The sequence below is a fragment of the Tachypleus tridentatus genome, chromosome 1, assembly GCF_004210375.1.
Source record: "Tachypleus tridentatus isolate NWPU-2018 chromosome 1, ASM421037v1, whole genome shotgun sequence".
In the NCBI taxonomy this organism is placed as follows: Eukaryota; Metazoa; Arthropoda; class Merostomata; order Xiphosura; family Limulidae; genus Tachypleus; species Tachypleus tridentatus.
In genome coordinates, this window is record NC_134825.1 from 3,848,831 (window position 1) to 3,874,151 (window position 25,321).

Here is a 25,321-nt window from a genome sequence, read left to right on the forward strand (position 1 = left end):
GTTTTTATCTTGAAATCATGTAACCTAATGAAAGCCTAGCATGGCCAGGTGATTAAGGCACTCTGCTCGTAATCTGAGGGTCACAGGTTCGAATCTGTTTCACACAAAACATGCTTGCCCTTTCAGCCGTGAGGGGATTACAATGTGATAGTCAATCCTACTATTTGTTGGTAAAAAGAGTAGCCCAAGAGAAGAGTTAGCAGTGGGTGGTGATGACTAGCTGCTTTCCTTGTAGTCTCACACTACTAAATTAGGGATGGCTAGCACGGATATCCCTCGTGTAGCTTTGTGTGAAATTCAAAAACAAACAAACAAGCCTAATGAATTATGGGATACAACACAAAAGGCCTTTGTGTAACTACAGAAACATAATAGAAGCCCCGCCAATAAATTATGAGTTAAAACCAATGAAAGCTTGACAGTGTTTGAATACACACTGAACATTATTCAATGCCATTGGGAGTATTTCTGAAGTGAACAGGCCATGCCATTTGTAAAGAGGTCTGGAGGCATGATCCATGAGAATTTTTAAAAGTTAAATATGAGGTTTAACCGTTAGCCTTTTAACTACAATTACTGCATACACACAACACAACATAATGCATTGAATCAAAAGAAACAAGTTGTAACTATACATGTTATTTGTAAATAAAGATTTTTCTTAGTTATTCAGTTGTTTCTTTCCATTGCTTTCATTGTTTAAAATATTAATCTAATAATATTTTTTGAATCTATATATTTTTGGATACTTTAAACTTATCTCTTGAATTCAGTATACATTAATACCACAAAAGAATTATTTTGTAAAATAGAAACTTTAAAGGGACAAAAAGGAGCTTATTAATTGCTCATGGATGTCCCTTCCAGCTCTCAACTGTAATTACCCTTTACTACTTGTGTATTCATCCAATCGTTTCTTAAACACAGTTAAATTTTCTGTCTACACCATCCTTGAAGGCAGTTCTTTTCAAAAGCCAATCATCCTGTTTGATAAGCAATACTGTTTAAACTGCACACAACTCCTATGTTGCCAAAATTTAATTTATGACCCCTTGTTCACTGTTTTCACTGCTAAACACACAAAAGTTTAATGGATTTATGTTGTTAATATCCTTAATAACTTTAAACAGCTCAATCAAACCCCCTCTGATCTTTTTCCTCTCCAGAGAAATTAAGTTTAGAGATTTTAGTCTCTCCTAATAGGACAATCCCACCATCCCAGGTATCATCCTAGTGGCTCATCTCTGATACTTTTCCAACAATTCAATATCCTTCTCAGGGAAGTGAGGTAAACATTGTACACACAATACTCCAAAAGTGGTCTTACAAGTGATATATATACAGTAAAAGAATAATATCACACAATACTCTAAAAGTGGTCTTACAAGTGATATATATACAGTAAAACAATAATATCACAAAATATTCTAAAAGTGGTCTTACAAGTGATATATATACAGTAAAACAATAATAACCCTTATCTTGTGTTCAATATTTCTACAGGTGCTATGCAAAATCCTGTTAGCCCTACTGCTATCTACAATATAAAATAACTATGTTATTGCAAAGTGATTGAAAAAAACACTTGTTGTGAATAACACATGTACATTTTAAATGTTATGTTAAATATGTTCTCATCTTCTGGTTGAATTAATCATAATAGTGATTAGAAGTTATATTAAAATTTGACAGGGCTGAAGTATAATCCAAGAGATAGTTTTTTTAATGGAAAGAAGCTTCAAGAAATATAAGTTTTATATCATTATTGAGTTTTTTTGTCAGAAATGTTTGACTGTTTACAAACTTCTGCAGAATTTTCATCAATATAGAATTTGTAAATTTGTTTACTAATGTTTAAGTAAGAAAGAATCTAAGTAGTGATAATTCAGGATAAACAAAAGATTACTTTCAAATGTTGAAAGGAAATGATTTCTCATTGATACAGTAATGGTGTACAACAAATTATAAATATTGAGTACCCTTCGACTTACGAGAGAGAAAGGACAGAAGACACTTAGTATTAATTCGTGTCAATTAGCCATGAATAGCTGTGGCAGCAATATGTAAGTATACAAGCAAAGTGCCTGTAATTGAGGATATATTAGAATTAGTTGGGTAAGTTGAATTTTATCTATGGTAGAATTAAGATAGGCTTCAAGTAATACTAGCAGAAAATAAAGGATTCAAGATATCAAATGAACAAGACAGGAGAAAAGGCAGATGAAAACGAAATAATGAACATTAAAAGACAGAAGGTAAAAATAGAACATGTACTTCACTAAATGAGAAAAATGCGAATTTAGGTTAAACAAAATAAACAATTCACTCACCTTTGTAGTCATTTGAGTGAAAAGAAAACTGAAGTTCTACTTTACCATCATTTGGAAACCTGGAATCTATAAAAAGACAATTATTATCAACTACAGGCTGAATGCAACAAATGTTCTAAATAGTACTGAGGCTAAAAATATATAATCTGATAACATTTACAGAAATGTTCTTTTTACAACAATAATTAACAGTTACTGATAGTTTTAATATTAATAAAAAAAATTGAAATGAAGGCCTTAGAAATATTGGTATCAGTGTTGGTTATCTAGCAATATGCAACTACCTGAAATTTATAGGTTTACAGACTTGTATATAATTTTTATTTATAAATTTTAAAAACTAAAAGCATTAATATACAGCAAGTAAAAATAACTCCTAAGATTACTAAATTATTGTCCACTCATTCAAGTGTTAACCACACATAGATATACAACACAAACAAGAGTGTGAACAGTTGGTCAAAATAAATATTTTCATGGATACTTCACAGAATGTGATAACTGTACTGCTAGGTTGATTTAAAAATATGGAATATTGACAAATGTAACAAGTAGTATATATGAAGTAGATTCAAAGGACTTTTAAAATTCACCAGTAACAGCATCATCCAGTTCTTCCTTCTGGAAGACCACTTGGTTCTGATCTAGAGCCATAGTATTGAACTGAACACGAAATATTGAAGATCTTCCAGCTGATTTTTGTTGGTTGTGATAACACTTTATCAGTACATCACCACGTAGGGGCAGACTTGGTTCTATGGTTATGATGATTTTTTTTGCACGTTCTATGATGCTACTAAAAATGTCAGATAATGCACAAGAAAACGTAAATATGAAACTTTTAAACTCAACCTAACTAACAATTAAGTTAATTTCAAACAAAGATTAAACAAATTTCAGCAAGTATTAAATGAAACATTTATGTTTTCACATTCTTTTATAATACTTTATTTGCTTAATGTGTTTAATATGAATTACAATAAAACAATAGGTGGCAGCATTTCAGCAGCAAGTCTGAAGAGTTACAGTGCTAAAAACCAGGTACTGAAACATATGGTGGGTTGCAGTACAGATAGCCCATTGTACTGCTTTGTGTTTAGCTATGAAAAAACAAAAACTAAAAAACAAGTCAATATCTACAGGGTTTTGAGTTTGTTCTACTACATCATACATAGCCTAAATTAATATATATGTGAATAATGTTAAGATGTTTTGTCAAATTCATTATTCAATTATACATCAGACGAACTGTTCAATAAGTATGTATATATGTTAAACATTTCAGTTTTTCATCTGAAAAAGAAATACCTAACATACATACATATATGTATGAAATACCTAACATACATACATATATGTATAAAATCATAACATACATACATATATGTATAAAAGCATAACATACATACATACATATATGTATAAAAGCATAACATACATACATATATGTATAAAACCAATAAATTAAGGGGTTGTTTTTCTGATGGTCTACACAGTTGTGATAACATAGTGTTGTATTTATTAGCTTATTAGAACAAATTTTTCAATAAATTATGCAGCTTTTATAATTTCAATGGAACATTTAGCTCAAAATACTAACATTAAACAAATATGTTACAGAGGAAAACTGAGACTTTCTGAAATAATTCTTAACAGCTGTATAAGAATTTATACACAAACAATGTGAGCAGTGTCTACCACTGCTTTGCATGAGATACAAAAGATGTAGCAATATTATAGAAGGCTCTATGAAAAAACAAACTTTAAACAACATTGTAAAAGATGACAATATCTTCATTTTGTGAAAACTAGTCATGAATAAAAATTAACTGAGAAGTAAAAATATGAGTTTATTTACATATACATATATACATAAACATCAAATTATAATTAATTTTTGTTTGGATATACGACAACAATTATTAAAAAAACATTTTAGTATCTCTTTCTTAATGAAATTTTAATTTGTTCAGTTATGAAATCATGTGGTTCTTGGATAATCCAAAGGTTCAGACACATGTAAACTTTGGGCAATAACATTCTCCCATTAAAATATTCTTTCCTATATTCATCCATAATTAAGTTTTTACTTACTATACTCCTGTCGTATAAACTGGCTTCATTCCTTGATAAATCTTGACAAATGGCCGACAACCTACAAATGTGAAATGAAACAAGTTAGTAAATTCATAAATTTATTATGAGTAGAATGATCTATGTCACTTAGATCATCAAAATTAACCTTTCTGTTTGTACATGTGTCACTTAGACTCAAAGTACTTACGATATTTAAATAAATTATTGTTAAATTATGTGTAATACAAAAGTATTTTTTATAATTAATGTATTCTAAAAATAAAGATCATTCTGCTGATTATTATACAAACACATCACAGAAGGTGTATTAAAAAGCTGTTTGTATGTTTTGGATTGTGTGAAACTGAGAGAATTGAAGGTGAGGGTTTGACAGATCAGAGTCATTTATCAAAGATCAGATGAACATCTCTGTATGATAAAGTTGGTTTAGACGAATAAAGGTACATATATATATTACATCAGTGTTCATGGGCAACAGAATAGTAGTAATTAGTTAGTTACATCATGTTAAGTGTTGTGCAAAATCTGTTAGTGGCTCATTTAGTATTAATTTTTCAACACCAATTCATAACATGGACTGATAAGTCTGAATAACAAATAAATCTATAGCTAATGTACAAATATTTGAGCATGTGTGAGTGAATACATTGTATATTGCTGCAATAAAAGTTAGTTAACAATAGAAGTATATACGAGGGGCCACAGACTTCTAACTGACTTTTTAAAACATTTTTGTAAATTATTAATTCACTAAATCTCGAATGGGTTCATGACTTTGTTAACTGTAGGGTCCTTAAAACATGAGCCATGCTATAGGTTTCAGACAAAAATAACATACATATCTCCATTATTTCTAATAATTCCTTTTGAGATGTTTTGTGAATTGTACTTAGAATATAAACAGCTTCACTGAATATTTTTAGCTGATTCTTTAGAGTGAGTGTTATAAGATAAAAGTGTGTTTACTCAATGAAATGAAATATATGGCCATGCCAAGCCTTTTGGTTAGGGTGCTCAACTTACAGTCTGTTGATTGCAGGTTAGAATCACATCACTGAAAATGCTTGTCTTTCAGTTAGAGGAACAATATAAGATGATGGTCAATCATATCCTTTGAATAAGTTAGGTCAACAATTGGTAAGGGATAGTGTTGACTGTCTCCTCTCTTGCTTATCATTTTAAAATCCTTCTGTTTAATTGAGGAAGGTCAACAATTGGCAACGGATGGTGTAACAGTTCAGATGAACACCATACAGTTAAAAACACTGGAGTGATAGTTCAGATGAACACCATACAGTTAAAAACACTGGAGTGATAGTTTAGATAAACACCATACAGTTAAAAACACTGGAGTGATAGTTCAGATGAACATCATACAGTTAAAAACACTGGAGTGATAGTTCAGATGAACATCATACAGTTAAAAACACTGGAATGAGAGTTCAGATGAACACCATACAGTTAAAAACACTGGAATGAGAGTTCAGATGAACACCATACAGTTAAAAACACTGGAGTGACAGTTCAGATGAACACCATACAGTTAAAAACACTGGAGTAATAGTTCAGATGAACACCATACAGTTAAAAACACTGGAGTGATAGTTTAGATAAACACCATACAGTTAAAAACACTAGAGTGATAGTTCAGATGAACATCATACAGTTAAAAACACTGGAGTGATAATTCAGCTAAACACCATACAGTTAAAAACTCTGGAGTGACAGTTCAGATGAACACCATACAGTTAAAAACACTGGAGTGAGAGTTCAGATGAACACCATACAGTTAAAAACACTGGAGTGACAGGTCAGATGAACACTATACAGTTAACAACACTGGAGTGACAGTTCAGATGAACACCATACACTGGAGTGAGAGTTCAGATGAACACCATACAGTTAAAAACACTGAAGTGACAGGTCAGATGAACACTATACAGTTAACAACACTGGAGTGACAGTTCAGATGAACACCATAGAGTTAAAAACAAAACTGCTTTAACAACAAAACTTTTCTTTTGTAACTACATTGGTGATTTAAATAATCTTGACTTAGCTTTTATCTGTTAACTTTTAAAATTTATAATGCACTCTGTGCCACTTATAAATAAAGTTTTAGAAATATCTTGTAAAAGTAAAGAAATAATGAAGATGTTAAATAACCTGAAAATGAAGAAAATATGACATCTTTTAAATATCTCGATAAAGTGCTATTCTATCTAAAATATGAAACAACTAGAGATATTGATTTGAGAAGGCATTCTTAATATATTTTAAATAATAAAATTATTAATAACTGATCCTGTTAAGCTTTCTCCTGCTAACGTTCTTTTAAGAAACTACTTATGAATAATTTCTTATGAGGAGAACAATCACACATGTTGTAAAATATATGTATGGCTATTTAATATAATTAATTCTTAACCACTTGGTTCCCCTTTGATAACTAAAATATTCTTAAAACTCCATAAAAGAACAAGTTAGAAGCTACAAAAGTTTTCCAATGAACCACTGTCAAACAGGGTTTGGTGACATCTGGGCAAAAGCAAACCCAGTGACAGGAAAGTACAGCAATAATAGACTGGATGGCAATAAATTATGTCGAAAGACAGGTCATTGACTAGACAAGTTGTCAAGTGGACAATTGTGTGATGAGATTGATTCGTTATAATATTAATGTTTACTTATGTAATGCATGCATGTTTACATGTGCCTGAATCAGGTTTACAATGTATATACGTAATTTGTTGCATTTTGAATAGATAAATACAAAATACAATGATTTGATAACAGATGAAACACGTTTGTGTAGTATTGAAATTATACTCTGAAAATAAACTGAGCAAGAGAAGAATATGAAAATATTAAATTAATTTATTATAAGATGCTTTATGGCAAAAACTAAAAATAATGCAATAATGATTTACACAGTAAAAAATCTAGTGTTGCCAGACAGTTGATAATATTGTTGCCAAATGGGTTGTTGCCGAGTTGTTTAACAACTAATAATATTGTTGATGAATTGAGTGTCACCAAAGTGACCCTGAACTGTCAAACAGAATTTATGAGTTGTGTGTGAAATAGAATAGGCTAAAGAGAGAAATAAGGTTTGAGTTCTATCATTTCTTTGATATTTTGGTAAAAAAAAGGAAATAAAAAATCACTTCTAATGAACAAAATATTAGTTATTCCATGTAACTGTACCTTTTGATTCAAAGTTTGGAATTCCATGTATTATAATATGCTGAAGATAAAATATGTTGTCATTTGTTCTCATTCTTGAGGCTAAAAGTCCTGTAAAGTACTGAATATACCTGAAGAAAATGAAAAAAAATTAAACAAAATTTTTTCAGCTACTTAAGTTTATTGTACAATTACAGCTTAAGAAATCATGATATTTTGTAAAAGTTCTGTATTTAATATGACAAATATCACATACCCATTGAATCTTTTCCAAAATACTACTTACTTATCCAATCTATTCTTTCTCAAATTTTATAATATTATTCCATCTTAATAACTAAAATGCTGTATTATGCAGAAAATAATTCATTAGCTGTTATTTAAGAGTTATAAAAATGACTCAGGTAGGCTTTTAAAAAAATGCATTTAAAACTGAACAATATATTGTTTATTTGAGGCATTATGGGAAATGTATTGAGATGGTCCCAGGCAGTATGACTACACTTGTGTGGTTGTTGACCATTGCATAATATCAGACGTTAGAAACTGAAGGACACATTAGTGATGTCGAGAAACCCACTTGTTGAGAAATTTATATGCAAAAAAGGCTCGTTTGGGTTGAGAAAATATTTTACATAGAAGAGCGAACAACGTTTCGACCTTCTTGTTTGCTCTTCTATGTAAAATATTTTCTCAACCCAAACGAGCCGTTTTTGCATATAAATGAAGGACACACTGAACAAAAATTTTAAGTTGTCCAATCAGCACAGTAGACATTTCATCTGTTGGTTTAAGCTTATGTTCTTGAATTAAGTGTTTGCTGTATAATAAACATCAGCTAAAGAACAACACATATCAGCCATTTGTTAAACTCCTACATCTCTTGGTAACAAATTTAATGTGTGAATATAGGCCAATTGGATAAAACACGTATTAATGTAACACTGTTGACAAAATACCTGAAATATTCATTAGAAAAGATAAGATGACATAAACCTATTCACAAGTAATGTCTTTCTGAAAACACTGACATATAAAGATACACAAAATTTATGTTTATGACATCACACTGGTGAGAAAATAATTCTAGGATATTAAACATGACAATTTTAAACAATGATATAAAAGCATCTAAATTCTAAGTTTGTATATTTTTCAACTTTTGAAATATATTTGTACTAGATGTTAAATATATTCTTTGATTGTAGTAGTCACATTAGAAACTAAAATACAGTTAAAAATGATATTAAACATATTTTATTTACAATACAGTACAGGCACACTAGTGATTCATTTACACCTTTGTTAAGTGTATGCTAACAATACATACTAAACTAACTAAAGGTCTACTGTAAATGTATATTAAACTAATATACAAACCACTGTAGTGTATAGGTTAAACCGATGACAAAGTAAAGGATGTTTAAACCTTTGAAATAAGTGTAATTTATATTTATATAAATATAAAAAATTTTCAGTATGATAAATGTATACAGAAAACAACCCTGAGTTTCTGATTCAATGGTGTTTTTTTTCAATAAAATGTATAAATATATATTCTTTATTTAAGTTGGAATAATTTAATAGAGCTTAACTCATCAACAACTTGAGTGTCTTAAACATATGTTCTGCACTTTGTTATTCATTGTGACATAAAAAACAGTAATATTGATATTCTTTACTGAAAGAAATAATAAAAGAACAAATTGGAAGGTTTAAAAGAAAGTGTTTTCATAACAATTGAAAAGTTTTAAGTTTTTGACATAGGAACCAATGTATACTGAAATTTGTTCAAAGTGTCACCCACCGTTTTTGTGATGGATGCATTCTTACAGAGAACTTATCATCATACAATCTTCTCATGGCAAATCGATCCAGAGATTTTTGTGCACTGAAAACATCAAAACTACTATTTAAAACATTAACATTCTATAAATTCAAAGCAATATGACTATTGCATGATACAATTTATTTTTTTAAGATACTGACTTTTATAGTGAATATACAGTTAATCTTATATTAGGATATTTATGACTAAAGTGGTTATACTGGCCAGGTCAAGAATAGATACACTCATTAAGCCAGGGGTTTCTTACTGTGCAGTTGAAACTTCACCCATATAATTAAGTTCAAGTGGATAAATATTAAAAAAATATATTTGAGATTATAAAGTTATATGTGATAAAAATGTATTTAATATAATATCCTTCTTATTTTTAATTATTTGTTACTAGGCCTGAATATATATGAGGTGCAGTGAGGCATCATATATTAAAATATCATATATTAAAAAATGATGAAGTTATAAATATAACTGCACAGTTGAAAAAAATTCTTAACAAATATTTTGGGTTACACTTCAAAGAATTTTAACCAGTACATGTGTTAAACTTGGCATGTCCCAAACACGTACATACAGTTATGTGAAAAAGTTAGGGCACCTGTGTATTTCTGTAACATTTTTGGATATATAGATATTTAATCTCAATTTTAACAATACTGAGAGATTATAGGAATATAACTAAACAATTAAAACTGAAATAAAGACTTTTCAAGATTTTCTGTAAATGTAATTCTACAAAAATGTATATTCTGAGGAAAAAGTTAGGACACCCTACCCCCTAATAGCTAGTGTTACCCCCCTTTGGCTGAAATAACTGCAGTGAGACGCTTCTTGTAGCCATCTACCAGTCTCTGACATCAGTCTGAAGAAAGTTTGCCCCACTCCTCAATGCAGAATTCTTTCAGCTGTGAGATGTTTGAGGGGTTTCTTGCATGTACAGCCCGTTTCAAGTCACCCCACAGCATCTCAATGGGATTAAGATCTGGACTTTGACTCAGCCATTCCAGGACTCTCCATTTCTTAGTTTTCAGCCAGTCCTTGGTGGATTTACTGGTATATTTTGGGCCACTGTTGTGTTGCAGGGTCCAGTTCCGCTTCAGCTTTAATTTTCGTACAGATGGTCTCACATGATCCTCAAGCACCCTCTGATACACAGTAGAATTCATAATTGATTCTATGATTATGAGCTGTCCTGGTCCTGCTGCAGCAAAGCAGCCCCAAACCATAACACTTCCACCTCCATGCTTCACAGTTGGTATGAGGTTCTTTTCCTGGAATGCTGTATTTGGTTTACGCCAAACATGTCCTCTGTTCTGGTGTCCAAATAATTCAATTTTGGACCCATCTGTCCAAAGAACATTATTCCAGAAGTCCTGGTCTTTGTCTACATTCTCTCTGGCAAACTTCAGTCTGGCCTTGATGTTTCTCTTAGAGAGCAAAGGTTTCCTCCTTGCACACCTCCAATGCAAGTTGAACTTGTGCAGTCTCTTTCTGATTGTAGAGGCATGCACGTTCACATCAACAGTAGCCAGAGCCCGCTTTAGGTCCCATGATGACATATTAGGGTGTTTGGAGACCTCTTTTAGCATCTTGCGGTCTGCTTTAGGGGTGAACTTGCTTGGACGACCAGACCTGGGCATGTTGGCAGTTATTTTGAAAGCCCTCCACTTGTTGACTATTTTCTGGACAGTGGAATGGTTGATTTCAAAATCTTTTGGGATCTTTTTAAATCCCTTACCAGACTCATAAGCTGCTACAATTTTCTTTCTGAAGGCCTCAGACAGCTCTTTTGCTCTCACCATGGTGCTCACTCTCACTTCAACAGTCAGGAGCACACCAAACTAAATGTTTGAGGTTTAAATAAGGCAAGCCTCATTCAAAATGCTGAGTAACGATCTTCTAATCATGTGCACCTGGTGTGATACACCTGTGTGTGAGTTGAGCCATTTTAAGTGTGAATAAATGTGGGGGTGTCCTAATTTTTTCCTCAGTTAGAATACGCATTTTTGTAGAATTGCATTTACAGAAGATCTTGAAATGTCTTTTCTTCAGTTTTAATTGTTTAGTTATATTCCTATAATCTCTCAGTATTGTTAAAATTGAGATTAAATATCTATATAACCAAAAATGTTATAAAAATACACAGGCTTTCATAGGGGTCCTAACTTTTTCACATGACTGTATATGTGTTAACCTTGACAAGTCACTTTTAAAGGTGCAGCTATGTAACACTTACGTGAGACAGTAACTACCCTGAAGGATATGAGTATCCTTGATAACAAAACATCCCAGATTTCAGTCACAGTCATAAAGTTGTTTTAAATTTTCTGCTGAAGTATTCTTATTACATTGAACCTTGTAACTGAAAGCTCAATTAGTTTCATAACAAACCATCCAAAATATAAAATTACAAGGTTATAAAAAACATGTACAGATATAATAATGGTCTAACAGCTTTTAAATATTCTAAAACAATCTAATAATTTTAAAATGTTCAACATAATATTCCAAATTTATTTCATATTTGTTACTAGATGAGGCATTACAATTTTTTGTGTCACATTTGTCACTGAAAATTTATCAGAAAAGAAACCACATAACCCAGAACTTTCATGAAGTAGACAGAACTCCTCATAAAAGAAAGTCCACTTTCAGAAAATGTTCAACTTATTATGTTTCTTTTTCAATTCTAACTTTTCTGTTGATCATTTTAATGACTACAGAATCTCTAATATTACTGATGTTACTAAAATTTCAAGTAATACAAAAGCATTGACGCATTCATTATTTTCTAAAGTAACATTCATATTAAGTTATAACTTATGAGATTAGACTTATAAAGTGTCTTAAAATTTCATTCGTCTTTTCCTTTCACTTAAAGAGACAAAACTGTGATTGACAAATTTTGGTCACTCTTCCCATCAATTTCTTGTTAAGGATAGCTACTTAGGTTAAAAAAACCAATAAAAACCAGCCACTAAATGCTTTACAAAACCATACCTGGCATATATATCACTGTAGAGCATAAAACCTGCTATAACAACACCAACTCTTCCACTGTCACCCTGAAAATAGCACCAAAAAACAGTGAAGGTAGTGGTGAAAAGATACAGCAATACCATACAATCATGGAATAAGATAGTGTTATATATTTCACATTAATTTTCCACACCTAAATATGTCTGACAACATTAAGCTCCAATGATAAATCTTACCACTTCTATGAAAAGTTATACTGTAGCTGGAAAAAAGTTGTTCAAAAATCAAATGTTGAACTGTCATTTTGACATGTGTATAAACATTTCACCATTACACAGCTTACTACCTGCTGGAAACAAATTGTTAAATATACCTTAGGAAATATGTATTAACATCATATGCTAACTGGTAAGTAAATGATAGTCCTAGAGTCTCACAATGTCATCATTATAGTCCATGTTGCATCATATGCTAACTGGTAAGTAAATGATAGTCCTAAAGCTTCACAATGTCATCATTATAGTCCATGTTGCATCATATGCTAACTGGTAAGTAAATGATAGTCCTAGAGTCTCACAATGTCATCATTATAATCCATGTTGCATCATATGCTAACTGGTAAGTAAATGATAGTCCTAGAGCTTCACAATGTTATCATTATAATCCATGTTGCATCATATGCTAACTGGTAAGTAAATGATAGTACTAGAGTCTCACAATGTCATCATTATAATCCATGTTGCATCATATGCTAACTGGTAAGTAAATGATAGTCCTAGAGTCTCACAATGCCATTATTATAGTCCATGTTGCATCATATGCTAACTGGTAAGTAAATGATAGTCCTAGAGTCTCACAATGTCATCATTATAGTCCATGTTGCATCATATGCTAACTGGTAAGTAAATGATAGTCCTAGAGTCTCACAATGCCATTATTATAGTCCATGTTGCATCATAGGCTAACTGGTAAGTAAATGACAGTCCTAAAGTCTCACAATGCCATTATTATAGTCCATGTTGCCAAATCTTGACATTAGCCCTACAGTGTAGCTTCCATTGAAATAAACATCATCAAGAAATTGTCACATCTAAAGTACATCACTCCTTCTGCATGTTTCCATCTATTGTATAAGGACAAAACTTTACTAGTACCCCTTTCAATAGTCATATTACATAGAAATCCATTGGTTCTTCTTTTAGTGACTTGAGTGTTATATATTTGTATGGAACAGCATGAATATCCATTTCATTCTCCATTTGCTTGAGATACATAATGACTGAACAGATATCCTATGGAAGAAACTTTTCGACCTGAGATTTGTGTCACTTTTCCAGTTAGATTTTCTTCTTGTTTCTGTTGAATACAATTGCCTGTGGCATGTGAATGGCTTTTATCACCAACCTTTGAGTTCATAGGTTATTACAAGACAACATACTCGGTTTACCTTGATTAGTGTACAATTTGTCTCTTACTGGGTGATTCTGGTTTTTCATGTTAATCCATATTCCTTTTTTATGCCAATAACATAAGGTACAAAAGATATTCCCATTTTGAAGGTTATCTTACCATGGTATTGCATAGGTTACCTGAACTAAACGATATTCCCATTTTGAAGGTTATCTTACCATGGTATTGCATAGGTGTTTACCTGAACTGAGTTAATACACTTTAGTACAGTATAAGTATTCAATGAAACCAACTTAATAAGTTGCCTTATTATAATACAAATGTTTGCTGGAACTGAGTTATTTAAGTTAGTTTTAATTATTGTACACATGTTTGCTGGAACTGACTTAGTACACTTTTTGAACATAATACACCTGTTTGATGGAATTTGAGTTAACATATAGTTTGTACCACAGTTCTAATGTTTTCTAGAATTTAATAGCAATGACTTATCATAAAACTGTTCTGTGCTTAAATTAAATTAGCAGATATAATTTATAATGGTAGTTTGGTGTACTTAAATTAATACAGAAATTAGATTAATCTGTAATACATTTTTCTGAGGAAACCAAACAATCAGTACATGTCTTATGGTGAATCTGTTTATTGGAACCTAATGAGTAAGCCTTACTTCCACATTGGGATATACATTTCAACATAATAATTATGTACTGACTTTATTTTGATCAATCTAATACTGGATGGAATAATATTTCATGTTAATAACAGTCTGGCTTCAATGTTGCATAAAGTCCACAACTTTCCAGAATATGATTCATCTGATTGTGGCTTATTTGTCAAAGGGTAAGATCTGCAAAGTGATGTACAGACATTGACAGAGTACTATGGTTATGAAAGTGATGTTCAAGTTATATCAAAGGTTCTTAATCAGGCCTGAAGTCATTATCATGTTCTTCAAGTCAATGTTCCACACTATGTGAACATTGGAAAAGTCCTTTGTCTCCTAGGATGTTAAGGATGAAAACAGAGTAGTGTGTGCTACCAAAATTTACCAGAACTCTCATTCTTCAAAAGAAATGTGTCCAGCCACAGGAATGTTCCCTTCACTGATGAACCCAAAACGTGTGTCCAGCCACAGGAATGTTCCCTTCACTGATGAACCAGTGTGTCCCACAGGAATGTTCCCTTCACTGATGAACCCAAAACGTGTGTCCAGCCACAGGAATGTTCCCTTCACTGATGAACCCAAAACGTGTGTCCAGCCACAGGAATGTTCCCTTCACTGATGAACCCAAAACGTGTGTCCCTTCACTGATGAACCAAAACGTGTGTCCAGGAATGTTCCCTTCACTGATGAACCCAAAACGTGTGTCCAGCCACAGGAATGTTCCCTTCACTGATGAACCCAAAACGTGTGTCCAGCCACAGGAATGTTCCCTTCACTGATGAACCCAAAACGTGTGTCCAGCCACAGGAATGTTCCCTTCACTGATGAACCCAAAACGTGTGTCCAGCCACAGGAATGTTCCCTTCACTGATGAACCCAAAACGTGTGTCTAGCCACAGGAATGTTCCCTTCACTGATGAACCCAAAACGTGTGTCCAGCCACAGGAATGTTCCCTTCACTGATGAACCCAAAACGTGTGTCCAGCCACACGAATGTTCCCTTCACTGATGAACCCAAAACGTGTGTCTAGCCACAGGAATGTTCCCTTCACTGATGAACCCAAAACGTGTGTCTAGCCACAGGAATGTTCCCTTCACTGATGAACCCAAAACATTACTTCCCTCCTTCAATAGTTTGTGCCATTAGAACAGAAGGATTTAGTGCCATGCTTTTCTGATATTATCTGGGATTAATGGTTTGTGGCTGAAATGTAACAAATAACTCTACAATTCGGTGTACGGTGCAGTTAAAAACAGTGAAATCTTGGTTACTGTTAAGTGGACTGGTCAACTGAAATACACTCTGACATCTTTTACATTTTACATGCCTGTGCAATTATGTCATCTCTTGGTTACTCATTACCAGTTGGTAGTCACGTCTTTTCCAGTAGCATATTAATTGTTAGTAGTTCCTGGTGATATGTCTTCAATATGGCAATATCTCTAGTTCCGTCTACAGGGCTGAAATAGTCACAAATCCTATATGCAGTCTCTTCAACATATGGACATAAATAAAGTTTGGAACAATTAGTGAAAAATGAGATAACCATTTATTTTACGTACTAGAAATAGAGTTAGCATACATCTGTTTGAATTTTACCTTGACATGTAGCACTGCTGTATGTTGGGGATCGGTTTTCAGCCAATTATCCAGTAAATCACAAATACTGCAGAGTTTTTCTAATGTTGGTGCCAAATCTGATGGCCATCCACAATCTTCTACCTAAAGTAAGAAAACAGACAAATGTTATTACATCCTTGGTTATTAAAACATTAAATATGAATTATCTATATTTTGTATATTAAATGATATAACCCTTTACATTTCATAAAGAAGTTAGTGAGTGTTTATGCTAGATCTTTGATTTTCAGGCAAAGCTACACCAGGGCTACTTGGTACAACATTTCAATCATTGGTGCAATTATTCTCATGCACGCAAGTTTAAACAGTAAAGAAACTATTGTATATAAATTGAAAGCAAACCAAAACACAAAAACTTGATCTATAATCATCAACAAGCAATGTTGTTATGGCATTGAAATTGAAAACAAGAGTTAAATACTTGTGAAACAAGTGACTTTAAAGGAAACTTCAACTCACAGAATAACAAATTGTTATGTTGAATATTATGAAGAATTTTCTACCAAGAACTCATTGAATGGCAGGATGTTATTCAGTCAAAAATATTCTGTAATACATGAAACAAGGCCGGCATGGCCAGGTAGCTAAGGCACTCAACTCATAATCTGAAGGTTGTGGGTTGGAATTCCTGTCACACTAAACATGCTCACCCTTTCAGCTGTGGGGGCATTATAATGTGAGGGTCAATCCCTCTATTCATTAATAAAAGAGTAGTTCAAGAGTTGGCAGTGGGTGGTGGCAACTAGCTGCTTTCCCTCTAGTCTTACACTGCTATGAGACAGCTAGCTCAGATAGCCCTCATGTAGCTTTATGCAAAATTCAAAACAAACCAAACCAATACATGGAACAAAAACTTTTTTCTTTACTACAAAAGAAACGACACCCATGACTGCCTGTGGATGCCTGAAGGTAGAATCCTAAAAGCGAAAAATAACAACATATAAAAAATTATTTCATTGTTTTTAGTTTTTACATTTCCACATAATAATTACCTTACCGTTTCATTGTTTTTAGTTTTTATATTTCCACATAATAATTACCTTACTGTTTCATTGTTTTAGTTTTACATTTCCACACAATAATTACTTTACTGTTTCATTGTTTTAGTTTTACATTTCCACATAATAATTACCTTACTGTTTCATTGTTTTAGTTTTACATTTCCACACAATAATTACTTTACTGTTTCATTGTTTTTAGTTTTTACATTTCCACATAATAATTACCTTACTGTTTCATTGTTTTTAGTTTTTACATTTCCACATAATAATTACCTTATTGTTTCATTTTTTTTAGTTCTTACATTTCCACACAATAATTACTTTACTGTTTCATTGTTTTTAGTTTTTACATTTCCACATAATAATTACCTTACTGTTTCATTGTTTTTAGTTTTTACATTTCCACACAATAATTACTTTACTGTTTCATTGTTTTTAGTTTTTACATTTCCACATAATAATTACCTTACTGTTTCATTGTTTTTAGTTTTTACATTTCCACACAATAATTACTTTACTGTTTCATTGTTTTTAGTTTTTACATTTCCACATAATAATTACCTTACTGTTTCATTGTTTTTAGTTTTTACATTTCCACATAATAATTACTTTACTGTTTCATTGTTTTTAGTTTTCACATTTCCACATAATAATTACCTTACTGTTTCATTGTTTTTAGTTTTTACATTTCCACATAATAATTACCTTATTGTTTCATTGTTTTTAGTTTTCACATTTCCACATAATAATTACTTTACTGTTTCATTATTTTTAGTTTTCACATTTCCACATAATAATTACCTTACTGTTTCATTGTTTTTAGTTTTTACATTTCCACATAATAATTACCTTACTGTGGAGTTTCTTCAGTTCTGATCTTTTCTCAGATAGATTGAAGACCTGAAAGAAACATATAAATAAACCAATAATTTACAAATACACTTTAAAGGTAAAAATGATATTTGGAGTGGACATTCAATCTTTTAAAAACGTGTATGTGAGCATTTTTCAACAGATTCCAGATTCTAGTCAAGCCATTAGTTTTGAAATTCAAGTAAATGTCTTGTTTAGTATTATTTTGTTCAAACAAAGAATCAGTAATTGCTCCAAAACTAGTCCACACTTGTTGACATAAAGTTACTCGTAAAATTCTATAACATGAACTGCCCTTCATTTTGAATTGTAATGTGCATACAGTCATTCTGTTACACTTAAAAGAAATGACCATATTTTGTCATGAAATACTTATCTAGAACATTTTGAATCTCAACGATAACTTCATTTCACCCACTTTGTGCTAATCCTTTCAGTTGTAGGACTAACATTTCATTGTAGCCCTGTTTTTAGTTATAATAATTATAAATTGTAAACTTGGAGAAATTGATGTGTTTGTTATGAAACAAAAAACATATAATGGGCTATCTGTACTGTACTTATAGTAAGTATCAGCACCACATTTTTAAAAAAACATAAACCCTCAGACTTATCACTGAGCCATCTGTAGACATAACAGATACACTGAAGTTCAACAGAATCCTTGGTATGGGAAAAAAAACTGTAAAGGTATTGTTATCAACTTTCATATGTAAGGGGAGTATTGTTATGAACCTACATGCATAAGGGGATATTGTAATCAACCTTCATATGTGAGGGGGATATTGTTATCAACCTTCATATCTGAGGGGGATATTGTTATCAACCTGCATATGTGAGGGGGATATTGTTATCAACCTCCATATGTAAGGGGGATATTGTTATCGACCTTCATATGTGAGGGGGATATTGTTATCAACCTTCATGTGTAAGGGGATATTGTTATCAATCTGCATATGTAAGGGGAGTATTGTTATCAACCTTCATATGTAAGGGGGATATTGTTGTCAGTCTTCATATGTAAGGGGATATTGTTATCAATATTCATGTGTAAGGGGGTACTGTTATCAGTTTGTAAGAGGGTATTGCTATCGATCTTCATATGTAAGAGGGTATTGTTATCAATTTTCATAGGGAAGAGGGCATTTTTATCAATCTTCATTTGAAAGGGGGTATTGTTATCAATCTGTTAGAGGGTATTGATAACAGTACTTCATATGTACAGGGTATTGTTACCAATATTTATATAAAAGGGGGTATTGTTATCAATCTGAAAGAGGGTATTGTTACATATATTCATATGAAAGAGGGTACTGTTATCAATCTTCATATGCATGATGGTATTTTTGTCAATCTTCCTATGTAAGAGGGTATTGTTGTCGATCTTCATATAAATGTTGTCTCTTTACTTACTGATGTAAAAATAAAACAAACTAACACCAACGTTTTGTTTAAATTCAATAACAAGTAACAAAGTGATACCACTATTCTATTTAGAAACGCTTCTATTAGGAGAGTCGTCTAGTTTCTATACAATCATTGAAATTATCAAAGTACAACGTAAGGTGTGATGTCAAAAATTTTGAATTTCTTTGTTAAAGAATTAAATATTTGTTCGTTTTATAGTAAAATAAAAATAAAAGTTACAAGTTTAATTGTTATTTGTGTCACCGACAAGGGCACTTGTTACATACAAGAAAGAACCAAGCACTTATTATTTAGTGTTAAGCCCTTTACTACTACACAACCCATCATATTTATTAAAGAAATCCACGGATATGAGTAAATACGGTAGGCATAATAATAAAGTACATGTGCATTAAACCAAAACTAATATAAATGATAATAAAGTTTGAACATCGAAGATGTACTGAAATGTTTCCAAAATTTACGAAAAGCTAGCATTCAAACTACGGACAGAAGTATCAAGTTAAACTTCGTTTGTTTGCAATTATGCGAAGAGTTACACAGTAAGTTATTTGTGCTGTGTCCACCCCAGGTGACCAAAACCTGGTTTTTAGCGTTAATAACTCTTCAAAAATTCTACTGAGTCATTGGAAGTGAAATTAAAGTTGATCTAAATTAAAACACTTAAATAAGTCTATACAATAAGCTAGATCCCTAATACAAACAGTTCACTTGCTTAATGTTAAATACTTTTCTCTAAGAAAATAGAATCTCGGTAACAAAGTAATCATGTTTATATTAAAGAGAAAATATTAGTCGGACTGTTGAGGTGAGGTTATGTGGTGTCGCTTCGCTACCGTACAAATAGTCATAAAACAAGTAAAGCTCCGCGCTTTTTGGCCACAGGTGGGTTATAAAAGAAACAGTCAAATTCTACTATTTGGTCTAACAACTGTAAACCAAGAGTTGGCGGTAACTGTTATTGGCTATCTGTTTTACATCTGGATTATCACTTCAAAATGAGGGATTGTTAACACACACAGCCCTCTTCTAGTTTTGCTCAACGAACTCTTGGAGAAAATAAATTTCAATTACCCACTTGTATAACCACCGTTTACTACTGGTAGGATCCACTTATTGTATCATCGAAATATGTCAGTTGCTGGCAGGTAAAAACAGACATATCATTACCGTATTTTTGTACCTCCTTCCTAAACTGAAAAAAATAGATGTACACGTCTTTTTTCTGGACTTGCACTCTCGATCAACATTCACTGGACCAGGAAAACTTTGAGAATACCCTTAGCAAAACTGACCTTTTCTCCCAGAGTTCACTCGCCAGTAGTGCTCGTAAATTGGTGGGCAGTTCTCTGAGTACACTCGTTACTGTTCGTAATATTCAAATATTTATCAGTAATATATGCAACATTGTCTCCCTCTTTGTCCAGATAGTGTAACAAGTTTACACCTTAAATTACTATGTTTTAGTGAGGTTCCTTATCTTCCTCGTCATGTTTTCAGTATTATACTGCACATCTTCTTTCTTGGAAGATTTCTATTATTCTTCTCCATTGAAAACCTTCCTGTAAATGTTGTATCATATCGTCTCATCAGTGCTTGGAGTCTGCATACGTTTATTCCAGGTCATAACTTACTTCCCGGTGCTCAAGCTTGTTTTACAATCACCTTTCAACCCTGAATCAGCCTCTAAAACTTTCACACATAATCTCGAATAACAGCACATATGAAAATTTAAATGAACCAAAATTATTCGAGACTATATCTGAATTAAGCTCTGAATCTTTCAGACATAATTTTGAATTATTTTGGTTCTGTAAATCTTCATGTATGTTGTTATTTTACTTTTAATGGGCTTTTGATGTTGTCTTACATTGTGACCTTTAGGATTGCTCATACCACCATACTTTGCTCATAATACCACCATACTTCTTGAACGGTGAACAACTGTCTTCATGATTTCATACTCGTCCATTTTCTCTTGTTACCTCTGATTTACATACCATATGTGCACTGATATGTGTCTCCCCAAGTATTCAATCTATCTGTATTAATACGCATACACTAATGGTATATTTCTCGTCGTCATTTGCAAAACGACGCATACTCTTAACAAAGACTTCAGGTTGTAATCAGTGCTATTTGCGCCTCACCATTAATACTAGTAGAAATAAAGTAATTCCCATTGGTCCAACCTCATAAGTTTTGACAATGTCTTGAATCATCTTTGTCTGAGGATACTTCCATATGTTTCTCTGATACATTCCAATACTTTGAAATCACATTTGACAAACACCTCACCAGGAAATCCCTCCTGGCAGACCTTGATCTCCTCTTAATTCCATTTGATTCGAAAATTGAAAGTAACTTCCTGGGGTTTGAATCTATCATCACTCCTGCCATTGAAGATGATGGAGGATATGATTTCATTCCAGTGTGTGTGTGTGTGTTTGTCAGCAGGATTTATCGAAAACGCCTGAATGGATATTAACGAAAATTGATATACTTTTGGACAATGAACTGACTTAGAAGTGATTAGTTTTTGGAGGGTCAAAATCACAGCAATATCAGTTAACATGGGGACTTATTTTTCACACTATTTTTGCTTTATAAACTCAGTCAAAATGATCTAATTCTGATGAAACTTGATGGACGTATATATAATATTATTTCTCATTGTTTTACCACATTTGTCTGAGGCCGTTGAGAACTACGGACATACAAAGATATTTCCGCATTTTATGAGGGCCAATCAATGCTGCATGCGCTCTACTAAGTGCCCCTCTAGTTCCTTCTGTATTGATATAAGGTTTTCATGTGACCTTCTCTAACTTATAGTCACACTGTCTGAGTCTCTGGATCCATTAATTTTTACTTCAATCTGCAAATTCTGAAACTTCCTACACTCCTGATTTATTCCAGCACCGAACTACAAAGTCCAACTAACGAATTTTGTGGTCATATATCTTTCCCACGTCACCTATTCTACACAGTAGGCCTGAAATTTAATGTTATAGTCCTACAAATTCCACTGAACCACTGGGGAAGCTTTCCACAAATAAAAAAAAAGCTCAAATATGCATCTGGCAAGCTATCTTTCCCAAACTCTTTACATCTGTTGCCACTTGAAACTGCCAAAATTCAAGAGCTAGGAAGCCTTTTAAGTATGAAAATCTACTAAATCCAGACTACTGTTGGCTTTTACGGTTTAAGTGTGTACCTTAGTCATTCAAAACTAGTGAAAACTCAAAATAATTGACGCCATTTTTGTTACCCTACTTAAAAGTCAAATTTAAAGGTTTAAATGACCACGTGAAGAGGCTGGTGAGTGAACACCTTACTACTGAGAAACATTTTAAAATGTTGACATTTACAAAACCCTTGAAAAACACGGCTGTTCATTAAAACTGCGTAACATTATCAAACCACATGTTAGATAGAGACCTGACTATATAATTTGTAATCGCTATCAATGTAACATTTGTTTAACTACTTTACTGGTAATTATTTAAGGTTGACAATTTTAGCATCAGTAAATCATTACTAGTACGCATGCGTAAGTCATTATGTGCTTATCCACTACTAAACTTTATGTATTTATTTTATAATTAGTTCACTTGACTATTCTTAGCCTCCGTCATATAACAGTATTGTTCACAACAATGTTTACTTTCCAGTACTCTTTTTTCACATCTACAAAGAATGACCATCTTCATTCTGACTTTGTGTATATTAACAAATCTTATATTCTTATCATATAACAGTACAACAATACACAACACATTACGGAATACCCTGACCTACTGTGTATATTAACAAATCTTATATCTTATGTACGAATACACAACACATTACGGCTTACCCTGACCTACTGTGTATATTAACAAATCTTATATCTTATGTACGAATACACAACACATTACGGCTTACCCTGACCTACTGTGTATATTAACAAATCTTATATCTTATGTACGAATACACAACACATTACGGCTTACCCTGACCTACTATTTGTTCAGATCTCGAATTATAAAATGCAGCACAGAATGCACGAAAACCTAGTTGCAGAAAGACAAAAAAGAAGTTATGACCGCAATGTCGTATTAACAAAATGATCCAATTGGTTGGTCGGTCGGTTGTTTAGCGTATAGTTGCACAATCGATAGTGAACCCCGATTTTTAGCATTGTAAGCCTGTTAACTTCATGTTGAGCCACTAGGGTAGAAGGAGAGGCAGGATAAAATGATTCGACCAACACTTGTAATGATGGCCCGTTTAATATCGAGAACAACGTTTCGACCTTCTTAGGTCATCTTCAGGTTAACAAAGAAGATGTTGTCTGCTTTATTAGTAAAAGTGTTAATACCCATACCAGCCGTTCTGAGATACACTTTAATTTCAAATGAGTTTCTCGTTATCAAGAGGTCTGGCATGGCCAAGCGCGTAAGGCGTGCAACTCGTAATCCGAGGGTCGCGGGTTCGCGCCCGCGTCGCGCTAAACATGCTCGCCCTCCCAGCCGTGGGGGCGTATAATGTGACGGTCAATCCCACTATTCGTTGGTAAAAGAGTAGCCCAAGAGTTGGCGGTGGGTGGTGATGACTAGCTGCCTTCCCTCTAGTCTTACACTGCTAAATTAGGGACGGCTAGCACAGATAGCCCTCGAGTAGCTTTGTGCGAAATTCCAAAACAAACAAAGAAACGTTATCAAGAATAACCATCAATCAATCAGTTAGACAGTCAACTTTCTCTATGAATCCAAGTTATTGGCGTACGAATACATTTATAAATTACGAACTTTCGGAGAATCTGGAATTCTTAGCTTATCATTAGCGTATTACAAATGCAGTTGGTTCTTAGCTTGTGTTACGAGAAGTTACACATAAGTAAGGAAGGAACTGAATCTTTAAATATCTACTTTCTCCCCACGTTTATCTAAAGCAACCTTTGTGTATCTTGTTGTAAACAATGCTCCAGCTACAACATTAACCACTTGGTTTTTCGTAACCTGGAGAAATTATTCACATCCTGCGTGATAGCAGTTCATCTGTGTGATTCGATTGTAAATGAAGTATTTATATGGATCCATAAACAGGAAATACTGTCCATCGGCCAATAAAAGTGCATGTTTTATCAACACATAAAGCTACAGTTTTATTACTACAAAAGATCGAAGATTCTGTAGAACAAAAATTGAATTAAAAACTAAGTTGAAGGACCACAGTTTAGAGTGTTGTTTTTCAAATTATAAAAGTTTTCACTCTGTTATCTATTGTAAATATAATGCAGCGATTCTCAATCTTTGGTTCGCAAGGTCCATTCAGATGGTCAGTGGAAGAGTCGAATGAAAGGTTTCTGAGAAACGAAATAACCTTCAGGTGATTCGCAAACAAACAATGACCTATTGCAATATCCAAATGTAGGAATGGAACTTAAAAACAGTGAAAAACCACCTCACATCTATAGAAAACATGATATTCACATGCAGTCACACTAGAAATTCATGTATGTACGATGATAAACATGAAAAAGATTAAACAAATGTGTACATATAAGATATTCACAATCTACGTCTTTGTACAATGTTTAAAAATATATCAGAATAGTTTATTTAAACTTATTTCATAATTTTCTAAGTTAATACACAAATTTAGATTATTAATACTGCAAGTAATTCCACAACATAATGATAATCTTCTATGTATTTTACACAAAAACGAAAGATTTACCTCAATACTTTGGGTCATAGGGTCACCCAAATATTCTCCTATCCCCGTACTGCCATCTACAGTATGATTTCTTCATTCGTTATAACTTATTAAGATTAGATTTACATAAAGTATACTGTTTTGACATTTTAACATCTTCTG

The 25,321-nt window shown here is 32.6% G+C and overlaps 1 protein-coding gene across 7 annotated transcripts in view; it reads right to left on the reverse strand.

Moving 5' to 3' along the window:
• LOC143232723 (tensin-3-like) overlaps window positions 1–25,321 on the reverse strand; it is a 262,075-nt gene that overhangs the window by 57,307 nt on the left and 179,447 nt on the right. For 6 of the 7 annotated variants that reach the window (XM_076468510.1, XM_076468585.1, XM_076468735.1 and 3 more), the window contains 8 exons: window positions 18,005–18,055; window positions 16,113–16,235; window positions 12,457–12,521; window positions 9,421–9,504; window positions 7,635–7,744; window positions 4,425–4,485; window positions 2,924–3,126; window positions 2,331–2,396 (listed from right to left, as the gene is read on the reverse strand). In XM_076468510.1, the coding sequence (XP_076324625.1) occupies window positions 2,331–2,396; window positions 2,924–3,126; window positions 4,425–4,485; window positions 7,635–7,744; window positions 9,421–9,504; window positions 12,457–12,521; window positions 16,113–16,235; window positions 18,005–18,055 (763 nt within the window). Of the gene's footprint in view, window positions 1–2,330; window positions 2,397–2,923; window positions 3,127–4,424; window positions 4,486–7,634; window positions 7,745–9,420; window positions 9,505–12,456; window positions 12,522–16,112; window positions 16,236–18,004; window positions 18,056–25,180; window positions 25,214–25,321 lie in introns of those variants that run through there. The other variant, XM_076468929.1, reaches the window with a different exon arrangement.